Source organism: Balaenoptera physalus (assembly GCF_965194825.1).
Source record: "Balaenoptera physalus genome assembly, chromosome: 8".
Taxonomy (NCBI): domain Eukaryota; kingdom Metazoa; phylum Chordata; class Mammalia; order Artiodactyla; family Balaenopteridae; genus Balaenoptera; species Balaenoptera physalus.
In genome coordinates this window covers 64,452,512-64,464,730 of record NC_138887.1, presented here as the reverse complement: position 1 = coordinate 64,464,730, position 12,219 = coordinate 64,452,512, and the positions used below count along the sequence as shown (strand labels likewise).

General features: G+C 41.0%; 1 protein-coding gene across 4 annotated transcripts in view; it reads left to right on the top strand.

The window, feature by feature from the left end:
* The window catches only part of DYNC1I1 (dynein cytoplasmic 1 intermediate chain 1), a 334,077-nt gene that overhangs the window by 210,600 nt on the left and 111,258 nt on the right, over positions 1 to 12,219 (top strand). For all 4 annotated transcript variants that reach the window (XM_082471864.1, XM_082471863.1, XM_082471862.1 and 1 more), the window contains one exon: positions 2,741 to 2,866. In XM_082471864.1, the coding sequence (XP_082327990.1) occupies positions 2,741 to 2,866 (126 nt within the window). The remainder of the gene's footprint in view (positions 1 to 2,740; positions 2,867 to 12,219) is intronic.

Here is a 12,219-nt window from a genome sequence, read left to right as displayed (position 1 = left end):
CTTCCTCGCCAATGAATGTCAGATTTTATTTCTTTATAAGAAAAAGCAGCTTGAGAGCAGATCTGGTAATTTCCGGGTAAAATTCTCCTAGGTTAAATATTAGATAATTCAGCCCCGTGAGTAATCACAAACTTCCTAGCAGTTAATATTCCCTTTAAGATCATAATTTTAACCTTTAAAGTTTAAATAATCGTGCAGAGATTTACTACTTTTTATTGGAAAATAAGAAAATATGATTAGTCATGTTCAAACAAACATACTAGAGGAAACTTTGAAATCACAAACACTTTCAAGAGATAAGAGTTAATCAGTATCTTTAGGCCTTTTGATCCTAGTTATAGATATTTCACCAAAAACATTTCACTGGTATTTTACAAAAATTCTCCCTGTTTTCTAAAGGAGTTTTAAACCCAATAATGTAAAATATTTTTTTAATGAAAAAAGAAGAACTGCAAGTGGGAGCCAGCGATGAGACCCAGATGTGAAGCTGTGGGATATTATTCCAGACACATCTGGCTGTCCATTGGCCACTGTGGTAGTGGTGTTGATGTTTATAGAGTTGCCTTTTCACATGTGACATAATTAAACTTCAGATGGACAGTCTGGAGACTTCTGTGTTTATCTGGATGTTAGTTTCTTTGAATGGGCTTCGAATCAAAGGCCTTTTTCTTAACAGGCCTTTGATTCATCCGCTAAGGAGTGTTTTCTAATAAAGAATGATTACTTTCCCCTGGTGGCCACATACGTGTGTGTCGTTGTAGGCTTATACTTTCTCTGTACCAACTGGCAAGTTGTAACTCTCTGCAGCTTTCTTAAGTTGAGGGAGCTCAAAGAATGAATACAATCACATAGAAGACTTAGGTTTAATTATTTTTGATAGAAAAAAAGTTGATGTTCAAATTTATACAGGCGATCTTATGTTAAATATATGCAGTGTAGTGAAAAAGAAGGACAAAATTACTTGTGAGCAAAGACTGATACGACCTGCTATAATCCTGATGCTATTTTTAACGGAGCTGCCTTATGGGAATCCCAGGTAAGAATGACATTTTCATGAAATGTACTCTAACTCATAAATACCTGCCATGAGATTCAGCCTCAGTTTATTTATAACACTCAGCATAGAGTTCACGTATGGTGAGTAGGTATTTCTACTCATTGTAGAGTCCTCTTTGTTATTTTACTGCTCGTGTTTCTTTTACTTGAGCTTTTAATTGTTGGTGTTATTTAACAACAAGATTAAAGATAAGGTCTTGCCACTGAGCACAGGGTTACTGACACTAAGAAAGAGCATTTGTAATTCAACAGATTTTGGCACAAGTTTATTGTGCTAGGACTTACTATACTCTGGATTCAGAGGTCAATAAAAACAAGTCCCTATACTCAAAGAGCTTACAATCTAGTAATAGACATTGACCAGGACACACACATAGGGGGACACACATAATACTAAGGGAGCTGATGAGAGGCAAGGAGGGGTGGTGGATAGTTAGATAGGATTGTCTGGAGGACTTGATGCCTGCATCGAGTCTTAACGAATAAGTTACTGATGTAACCAACACAGAAGAGGCATTCCAACGAGAGTGAGTATCAGACTCATGGTACAGAGGCTGTACCTATGAACCCCAGAACTAGCCCAATGAGGCTGGGTCATAGGGTGGGGTTGGGAGGAGGGAGGGAAGGTTGTAGGAGATCAAGCAGAGAAAGTAGAAAATAACAGATCATGAAGGATCCTATATGACCTGGATTTTATCTTGAAAGTAATGATGAGCCGTTAAAGTATTTTAAGCAGAGGAGTGACTTAGCCAAATGTATGTTTTGTAAAATCATATTGACAAAGGATGAAGAGTGGAGTAGGTGAGGGTAGAGCATGGCAAGCCTGGAAGCAGGAAGCCATTTAAAAAACTGTTGTCTTCATCCAGACAAGAAATTCATTTAGGAGCCCTCTGATCTTAAGGATAGAAAGAAAACATGCATTTGAATGGTATTGAGGAAGTAGTGAAACACAGTATATGAAGATGAGAAAGAGGGAGGAGTAAAAATGAACGTGGAGTGTCTGGCCTGGACAGCTAGGTAATGTCAGTGCAAAGCACTAAAGGGATGAATGTTGGAAGAGGGAATGTTGAAAGAGCAGTAGGTTTTTGTAGAAGGCAACAAGCTCACTTTCCTATGCATTGCATCTGACGTGTCTATGGACAGCCTTGAGAAATCCCCAGTAGCTGTAAAATCTGCACCTCAGAGAGAAATCAAGCCTAGAGATAAAGATTTGAACATTGTCAATGTATTAATGCTCATTAAAGCTATTGATGAGTTCACCCAGGGACAGTGTGTCGAGAGAGACAAATAAGGGCAGAAAACAGCCCCCCTTGGAATATAGGTAATAGAAGAAACCGTAGGGACTGAAAAGAATGGTTTGGAAGAAGATCAGGAGAGAAAGATGTCATGGAAGCCAACATAGGAGAAAGGAGGGAGTAGCCCAAATGTCATATAACCCAGAGAGATCCAGCAGTGCATGCAGTTTAGTAGTCATTGGTGACTATGGCAGCACACGTGGAACGTTTGTTGGGAGTAGAAACCAGATTGCAGTGGGTTGAGACGTGAAGTTGGTATTAAGTATGCCACAACTTAAAAAGAAAGTGCCATTTAAAGTATGTAATAGAGCATGTGTCTGTTGGAATAAGAATGTTTTCCTTGTGTTGTCATCTTGGCATAAGCCATCCTTGTGACCTCTTCCATCCAGTACCCCGAGCTGATGGTCGCTTCCTACAACAACAACGAAGATGCTCCCCATGAACCAGATGGAGTGGCCTTGGTTTGGAACATGAAGTTTAAGAAAACCACACCAGAATACGTCTTCCACTGTCAGGTAGGAGTCAGCAATGTAAAAAAACTTAAATCTCCTACTAGACCAAATATAGTTCATGCTGCCTCGCATCTATTTTATGTGGAGAAGAAGAACCGAGTTTAAAAATGGAATTGTTGACAATTTTGGAAAATTCCCCCACAGTAACCTAATGTCTGGGAAAAGTGGCAACCCTCTCCAAACAGTTCGGAAGCCTGGTTGGGGACTGTGTGTCATTTTCTTTCCATTTAAAACAGCCCCCGTGAGGATGAGTTTATAAAGACCTCGCACTTAGGAAGAAATCTGGGTGTACCACTTCCTCTGCTTAGCAGGAACATATGCTTGCCCACCCTCGTGGACACCTTCAGAGCAGTACCATTTCAAGTTCCCTCCTCTCTCTGAAATGCAGTTCAATGGGATTTCGCCAATTTTAAGTTTACGGGTGCCATCTTGCTTTACAGGTAATAATACTTTTGTAGCCAGTTTAGGGTAAGGTTTATCACTATCCTTCTTGACTTGTTGAGAAATATAGATACTGTTTCCGGTTTGCAACTAGTCTGGGATATTTTACTGCTTGTATCTGCTGACACATTGGTCTTCTCTTCCATTCAACACAATACAGGCTGAAATTATGTCACAGTTGCACACACTCGGCTTTGCCCTGTTGCCATGACTCTGCTGAAATAATAGGCCTTGGTAGTGGCCAGTACACCAACCCCTTTATTAATGCCCCTCTCCTGTGATTACGCACAGGAAAATGCAAACGAACAGTTTAGCTCAAAGTTTCAATTCCTCAAATATTACGATTCAGAGGTACTGAGTGGCAGATTACTCTGAAAACAAATACATTAGTTGAAGAAGGTGGGTAAACCTGTTGATATTCGGAAGCTTAGTGCCATTTTATATCTAAGAGCTGAGTATCTTTTTGAACTAAAACATGTTTAGACTTTAAAACATTATCAGATATAATTTGGGGAACAAGAACTGCTGGAGTAGAAGTCCCAGCTTCAACCTGATTGAGTAACCTCTAACTCTTACCATGTTTTTCTAATTTGCTATCTTAAAAACAAGAAGTCCTGGTCTGCATAGTAAATAACCTTTATTTTTTGAACCTTTGAAATAAGAACAGTTTTTTCTTTCTTTTTTTTTTTAGATTATCAAATTTGTCAGTCTGATACGCTCTTTCTGTAAACATAGAAGCACAAAATCCTAATTTTATTCAGTTTAAAGAGTTTTGCTGAATTACCAAGAAAATACTAAAAGGATTATGGGATAAGCAGAAGCACATTTTTTGAAAAACAGTGCCATTTAAGCTATTTTGATATTGTATGAAGCATATATTGAATTTTTTTAAATTTAAGAAGTGACACTATATTGTTTTTGTCGAAGTACTTAATGTTTATCCTAATTTAAATATTTTATTATATTAACTGACGAAAGGTAGCCTGTGGTAATAACAATTTGATAGTGTGCTTAATATTCACAACATTGCACAGTAACAGGTCAGTAGGAACTAATAATGCTGAGTGAAGAGGCAAATTGCAAAAGTCTTTGGAATTAACTGGAATTTTCAAGTTATGTTTTATCACTCAGTGGTTAATACCAGTATTGACTGAAAGGAGCATTCTTTCTTTCACCTCCTGGTACCTTTGGGATCATTTACTAAAAGCTTCACCAAAAGGCATTTAACCTTATTTTTAGTTGCCCCCTTAAATGCTCCAATATATGTGTTTTAGAAGATATACCCTTGATTTTTTTTTTTTTTTAAGTCAGAAGTACTCTGAATATCCTACCAAAAGATGCTGACTAAACTATCTCTGTATTCCCCAGATTCCTACTATTATCTTCACTTCATCTGGTGACCAGAAGCAGCTGGGGTTTCTAAACTCTACTAGCGTTCTTACTGAGAAAGGGGAAAATTTTAATACTTTTAAACTTTGGGGTTAAGTGACATGTGCAAAAGAACAGTCTAGTGATTTAAATGTTAATCACATCTAAATACCTTCACACCAACATTTAGACTTGTATTTGACAAAAAAACTAGGTACTATAGCCTAGCCAAGTTGACACATAAAATTAACCATCATACCTGAATTTCACCTCAGAGCAATCCAGGAAACTAATACCTTTCACAACTGCTAAAGTCCTACTGATTTCAGATCACTTTGGGCTAATAAGCAAATATACCTAGAGTGATCAACTTTGAAATTATTAGACCTTGAGTGGGAGCTTTCCTAAGAGGTGGGAAAAAAACAATAATTTGAGGACATGGGGAATGTCTCTGTGACATTGATCTCTGAAAATAAAAAAGATATTAACATGTTTTAAGAATCTACATTCATCGTGGTAAGCTCCCATTACTCCCCAGATGAGAAACTGTGGCTCAGAGAGGCCATGAACCCGGGCAGGTGCCTGTAAATGGCAAAGCCAGGATTGAAGTCAGATCATATTTACTCTGAAGCCTGTGTATTGCCTCCTGCTGCACTAGTCAGGAATTCAGCCAGTTAACACCACGCAGGTATGTGGCATGGGGGTCTGGGGAGAAGTGAATAGAGAGAAAAATGGAACAGAGATGTGTTTTCCATCTTACTTGATCACTGCAATCACCTGGGTGACTTTAAGACCTACTACTGATGCCTGCGTTTCATCCAGAGATTCTGATTTAATTAGTCTGGGCCACAGTCTGGTCATTTTTAAAAGCTCCCAAGTGAGTTGAAGATGCAGCAATAGTTGAAAACCACTGGAATGTAGAGGAGAGATGAAGAAAGGTGATAGATAGAGATGAAGATAGGTGATTAAACTATTTGGCTTCTTTATTTGGAAGTATGCCCATCATTCCTTTTTCCCCTTTGGCCCAAACTAGAGTGGCGTTTTTTGCCTCTGTTACTCTGATGCCCTCCCACCTGACCCTATTTGAGAAATTTCCTACCAACTCCCTGCCCCTTCCCACTTCACCTCACCTGGAGGAGGTGGAGACCTCCACGCCCCACCCCTCCTCCCACACACACTTATTTTCTTGAGCTCACTTATTGGTGGGATCTGCTTCTGTGGTGGTCAGAAGATCCGGAGTTGTTTTTCCGGGAGTGGACTCAAGACCATATTGAACACGACACAACGTGCAGTGACAGTGCCATTTCTTTTGGGATAATGACACACCTTGCTGTAGTTGATCTCCGTGAAGTTCGGATCACTGCCAGGTAAACATCAGTGGCTGCCAAAAGAAAACAAAAGTGCCGTGATAGTGAGTATGACTGAGCTGTTGGGAGACCAAAGCAGGGGTAACTTAGGCAGCCAGGGAAGGTGTAGGTGACTTAGTGGATGGAGGTGAGGTGGAGGGAAAAAGTAGTAAGGGCAGTTTGGTTACCATGCACTAACCATGGTAGTGCAGGGGGGAATTTGGAGAGCCCACAGAATTAAAATACACATGAGAAAAACCAAAATCGCCGCTCACTGACCTATCACTTTTCTTCTTATATCCTTTCTGTTCATTGGTAAAGCTTATTTACTACATTTGGTCCTTTCCAGACATTATCTCACTGAAATTGGGTAGAATGAATGTGCTTCCACATTCTCCTATGATGTTCCAATAATTTCAAAATTAGTTTGCTTAGTAAGAAAGAGGACTGGGGCTGAGGAGGAGCTACGGGTGCCTTATGATGATTGTACTTTTATCATTTTGGAATAATCACGTTAGCTAGCCATTTCTTGCTGACCTCTTGATTCTTCATATTTTCGCAAGTGTATAGTTGCAAACAAATCCTGTGGCTCAGAAAAGCATCGTTTCAGGCACTAGAAAACAAATGCACAAGACGCAGATTATCAGTTCCGTGTTCCTTTGCAAAGACTGACAGGCTTTTAGCCTGATGGTAAAAAGATTGCAGGAGGAAGGCTCCTTTCTCTCTACTGAGAATAGCAAGGCCAAGTACCTTCCTCTTTCGTGGGCAGTTTTCTGTCTTTACTAAACTGAATGTTTAGTGTGGGCTCTGGTCCTGCATTTTCTATTTTCATTTCAATGAGAGCCATCCGTACTTGGACGACATCGGCAACTCTGCATAGAAATCAGCCACTGGGCCCCACCGCACCATCTGGCAGCGCTCCTGCTGTCTTCTGTAGTGGCTTCCACACACTGTCATTAGATTATGTGTCTGACCACCCTGCATTGCTTACCCTGGTGTGGTCTTTCTCTTTTAAATGCAATGAATAGAATCAGAAATATATATCTTAGAATTATCTGCATTGAGGTAAGTGGAAAAGCTATATTTAGAGGCTTGGCTTGGTCAGAGGTTTTTATTTTTACTTTTATTTTTTTTCCTGATTTGGTTTCTTTGTTCTTGGCATTCTCTTTTTGAGGATTATCTGACAATGACCTGAAACTGACACAGACCTGAAGCTCTCCTGATTTCGGGGGAAAGCAGAATGTGAAGTGGGGTTAATACCAAGTAACCTCATTTGTGCCAGTGTTTAAAATCCTCAGCTGACTTGCCCCCCCCATGTGTGGCTGCGCTTCTCATTAAGATTCTATAGAGGTTACAGGTGAGATTGAAGCTACAGCTTTAGCCGTCCAGTGATCGGTTTTGTGTGAGGTTCCTGCTGACCTCGTCATCCCCACCCTCGCTGTGAGGAGTGATGGGAACACAGGAGAGAGTGTGGGCTGCTGGTGAGGGGAGTGGACAGAAAGGCAGGACTGGCACCTCTGTTCCTAGCTGACCACACTGCTGAGTGACCCTGGGACAGTTGTTGAGGCGTTGCTGTCATGTCGTGGAGAGAAGACTTCCCCTGGTCTCTGGTGGAACTGTGAGGTTTATTGCAATAAACTTGATTTCTTCTCCCATCAATTTTTGTTCCTCCCCCGGCTCAGACTGTGGGCTATAATCTAAATGAACAAAACAGCTATGGACACAAAGATATAAATTAAATGAATTTTCCAAGGTATATTATGACCAGAGAAGTGTTAGAATTTAACTTGAGGATTCTTTTTTAATGAAAGGACAGGTAACTTCCTTATGGCCTGACTGATTTTGTTTTTTTTTTTTTTTAAAGTCATTTTCTAAGCTTTTCTCTTCAATGTGGCAAGGAGTGGTTACTCAGTAGAGGTCAGAAAAGAGAAGGGATGAATGAATGGAAAGTTCTTTGACAAGTAGGGTTATGTATTCAATATGAGTTCCTGGGATGACAAAGTGAGGGCACAGAATAGGTGCTTAGTAATTGGAGAACAAACTCCACAGGCAAGGACGTGCTCAGTAATGTAAGACCCAGTTTTCAAAGGCAATGCTGGGTGGACTGCAGGATGGAGAAACCCAAAAGAGGAAACCTCACTGTTGTATAGATTGTGATACACATTTCAAAGTACACAATTATGGATAATTAAGGAGTACATGCAACATAAATGTAGAATTAAATTCTTACATAAAAGATGCAGATTATATGGATCAGACAAGAACAGCAGCACAGCAGGGCTATTTTGTGTCTTTAGGAAAAAAGAAAAAGGAGTTTACACGTACATGCTGAAATGAAATGCAGACACTCGGAAACACTTTTTTTTATGCCGATTGAGTATGACTGGTCCGACGAGGCTTGAGCTAGACACTGATTCTTATTAAACCAAACAGCAGGAGCTTCTTTTTCTGTTTTGGCCCAGGAAGCTGGAAGCAGAGAAACTGCCTTGCCAGCTCTCATTCTTTACCTGCCTGCTTTCTAGAATCTTCTCCAAAAATTAAGGAGAAGCAAAACTGATCATTGGGATACATCTAGGGAGATTAGAGTTAGCAGCAGAATTATAGCCAAGAGATTGTATCAGAGACGATTCCTCATCTGGAAATAGCAGTGAGGGAGCTGTGTACCTGACACGTGACCAAGTGAGCTCTTAGATGCAGGGGATGCCATGAGAGTCCACCTTTGAACACATTGTTTTTAAATTCAAGCTGAAGTTTAACATTATTACAAAGCTACCTAAGACTTAAGAGCGTTTGGTCTGCCCCATTAACGTGCAAAGAAGTTGGAGGCGCAGAACCCAACACTGAAGATTTTATTCAGTTCCCTAAATGCCCTTCCCTCCTCTTGCCGTGCCCTGTGCTGAAACGGTCTGAACTGGGCTTTCTGTGGTTGTGCTTCATCAAGGAATTGCCCAGTAATTATTGGTGCTGTGCATTGAGCTCCAGACAACAGCAGGAGCGAGGTTTCCGGCCTGTCACTCCCCTTGTCCTCACTACCCTGCCACCTGGCCATTCACTGAGGTCACAAGAGCTTGGTCTAAGGGAAATGGGTGTTTTCAGGGGTCTGGGTTGAATACCAATGGGGTTCTCCTTACCTCTTAGGATTATTGTGAGGATAAAAGAGATAATATAGGTGTATTCGTCTGCTCAGGCTGCCATAACAGAATATCATAGAGTGGGTGGCCTAAACAACAGAAAATAATTTTCTCACAGTTCTGGAGCTGGTAAGTTCAAGATCAAGGTGCCAGCCATTTTGGTTTCTGGTAAGGACTCTCTGTCCCTGGCTTACAGACTACTGCCTTTTAGGTATGTCCTCACATGAAGACAGAGAGTGAGCTCTTCTGATGTCTTAATACCATCACAGGGGCTTCACCCTCATGACCTCATCTAAACCTATTTACCTCCCAAAGGCCCCATCTCCAAATACCACCACATTGGGGGTTAGGGGAACATAATTCCTTGCGTAGCAATAGGTGAACATACTTTGAAAAGATAAAAGTATTCTCTTTACATTTGGTTGTTTCCCTATTACTGCATTTTAGTCCATCCCACGGAAGGAAGCTTAAACTTTGGTATTCTTATTTTCCTTGCTTGAGTATTTTGCAAAGAAATTTCACCTAACTTAGATTCATTCATTCAACAGACATTTATGGGGTACCCACTGTGGCCAGGTCTTCACAGCAACAATAGGCTAGAGCTGAGAAGAGGCTGTCCCCTCTCCACAAGAACTCTTCAGTTTGCCCCCATCCCTGCCATGCCCTAGTTGCCATCACCTGGCCAGCTCCTCTCTCATTGGTTAGATCCCTATGTGTGCTTTTTAATACGTAAATGACAAGTGAAGAGGAAACCTGAGGCAATTCCAAAGTTCTATCTTCCCAATCAAACTTTTGTTTCATAACTAAATGATGATGAGATATTTACTGAGTCCTAGGAGGCAGTTAAGCACACAGTGGATAAGAGTGGGCTAGAGGGCCATACAGCCTGGGATTGTAATTTGGGTCCCACCACTTAGAAGCTGTGTAACTTTGGGTAAGTCATACACGAGTGTCAAATAAATGAATACGTATAAAGCATTTAGTGTCAGGCACAGAGTAAGTAACCAGTAATTGTCAGCTACGGTTATCTACTATGCAGACGGTAATTCAAAATATGGAACAATCTGTATGGCATTGTCCAGGGAGCATGGATTAGGGCCCCTTTTGTGTCAAGCATCCCATCTTTAGTGGCTGAATGGGGGAGGTCATGACCGAAGGGTGCAGGAGGGAGGGTGCAGGGTGACCGGCAGCAGAGGAGCACTGGGAGGATATGTGGAAAAGCATTTTTCTAACAAGTACAAAATAATCTCAATAGTTTGATAACTGGTACTGTTGTATTGGTACACATGGCTGAAGTAGTATCCTTGCTTTTCTGCTTCCACCGTGTACTGGGTACAGATGCGTTTGCTTCCGTGGCTTAATTACTTACACTGATTGATTGCCTCAGGCACAGGCTTCATAACGGAACCCGCTGGTCTCTAACATAGCTCATATGGCTGCACCGAATTCTGTATAGACTCGCTGGCCATTTGCCACGCTGGACTCACTCTGTAGACCCTGAAGCAAGAGTCAGGAAGATGGGGCTGACCAATGTTCTACTTTCAGCTAAGACTAGATTAGCATCTCTGTTAAGAGCTAATCTCTCCTAAAGACTTGGATCCGGGCCCCCCAGGTGGGGCTTCCATCTTCCATCCTCTGAAATCTCAGATTGTGCTTTTCCTTTATCCTACAACATTTTAGGCAGAAGCAGGTTTAAATTATACCAGGTGGTCTAAAAGGAAAGAGAAGTCTCAGAAAGGCAGCCCTGTCCCTCAGAGGTGTGGGTGTGGAGGATCCCATTCCAGGAAAGGAAACAGAAGCCAGGAGTGGACTGTCGTGGTACCCCAGATCATGTTAGCATCTGCCAGGAGTGTTCTAGGATGCGACCACCTCTGAGTGAGTGCCTGTGCATTGCTTTGGCGTCTTTACATTCTAGGCACAGACTCACTCTGGACTTCAGGCCATCTATTTCTAAAGAATAGACATTTTTCCCCTTTATAAACTTGACCAAAACCTTCTACTTTGTGTCTGTGTCTAATTTATTTCAGACAGTGGCTCAGCAAAAAAGCTGATCTTTCCATTCTTTAACTTTTGAAATTATTTGAAAGCATTATTATCGGAGAGAATTTGTGGAAGGAGAATCATCATCCTTACTTCCGGGGAAAGTTTTTTTAACCTTTGTTGTGACAAGTGGTCCACCCTTTGCTTTTAGCATGCTTACATCTGATTTATAATTTTTTTTTAATAAATTTATTTTTTTTGCCTGCGTTGGGTCTTCGTTGCTGCGTGCGGGCTTTCTCTAGTTGCAGCGAGCGGGGGCTACTCTTTGTTGTGGTCCGTGGGCTTCTCATTGCGGTGGCTTCTCTTGCTGTGGAGCACGGGCTCTAGGCACACAGGCTTCAGTAATTGTGGCACATGAGCTCAGTAGTTGTGGCTCGCAGGCTCTAGAGCGCAGGCTCAGTAGTTGTGGCACATGGGCTTAGTTGCTCCGCGGCATGTGGGATCTTCCCGGACCAGGGCTCGAACCTGTGTCCCCTGCATTGGCAGGCGGATTCTTAACCAGTGCACCACCAGGGAAGTCCCTGATTTATAATTTTTAAATGATATGTTCATTCGTAGCCAAAGAATTAAACAAGATGTTGCTTTTCTTAGGCGAAAGATTTAGCTTAGTCAGTTTTTAATTATAATCTTCTCGTAAATGCATTGAGTTTGTTACATGCTACAAATCATTGTTGCCATAATCATTTTATATTTATACTTTTTGTAGTTGCTGTTCTCTAAAGTTGATAAGTTTTCTCCTTTTGACTTGTTTTAAAAAGTATTTCCAGCATCTATGTACAATAAGGTGTGCTCTTTGCTTCTTGATAACGTTGTCTAGCATTATGTTGAATAGTTGAAGTTAAATTTATTCCTTATACAACAAAAACCTTTATTTCTTTAAAATAAGTTTGTTTTAAATATGGTCTTCTGAAAAGAGAAAGGGACAAGAGCAAAAAGTGTCTAAACGCACACACCCAAGACTCTAAAATCCTAGTCAAAAGCTATATTTTATAAAAGAGAATTATAGTAATGTTGATGGTTTGCCAAAACC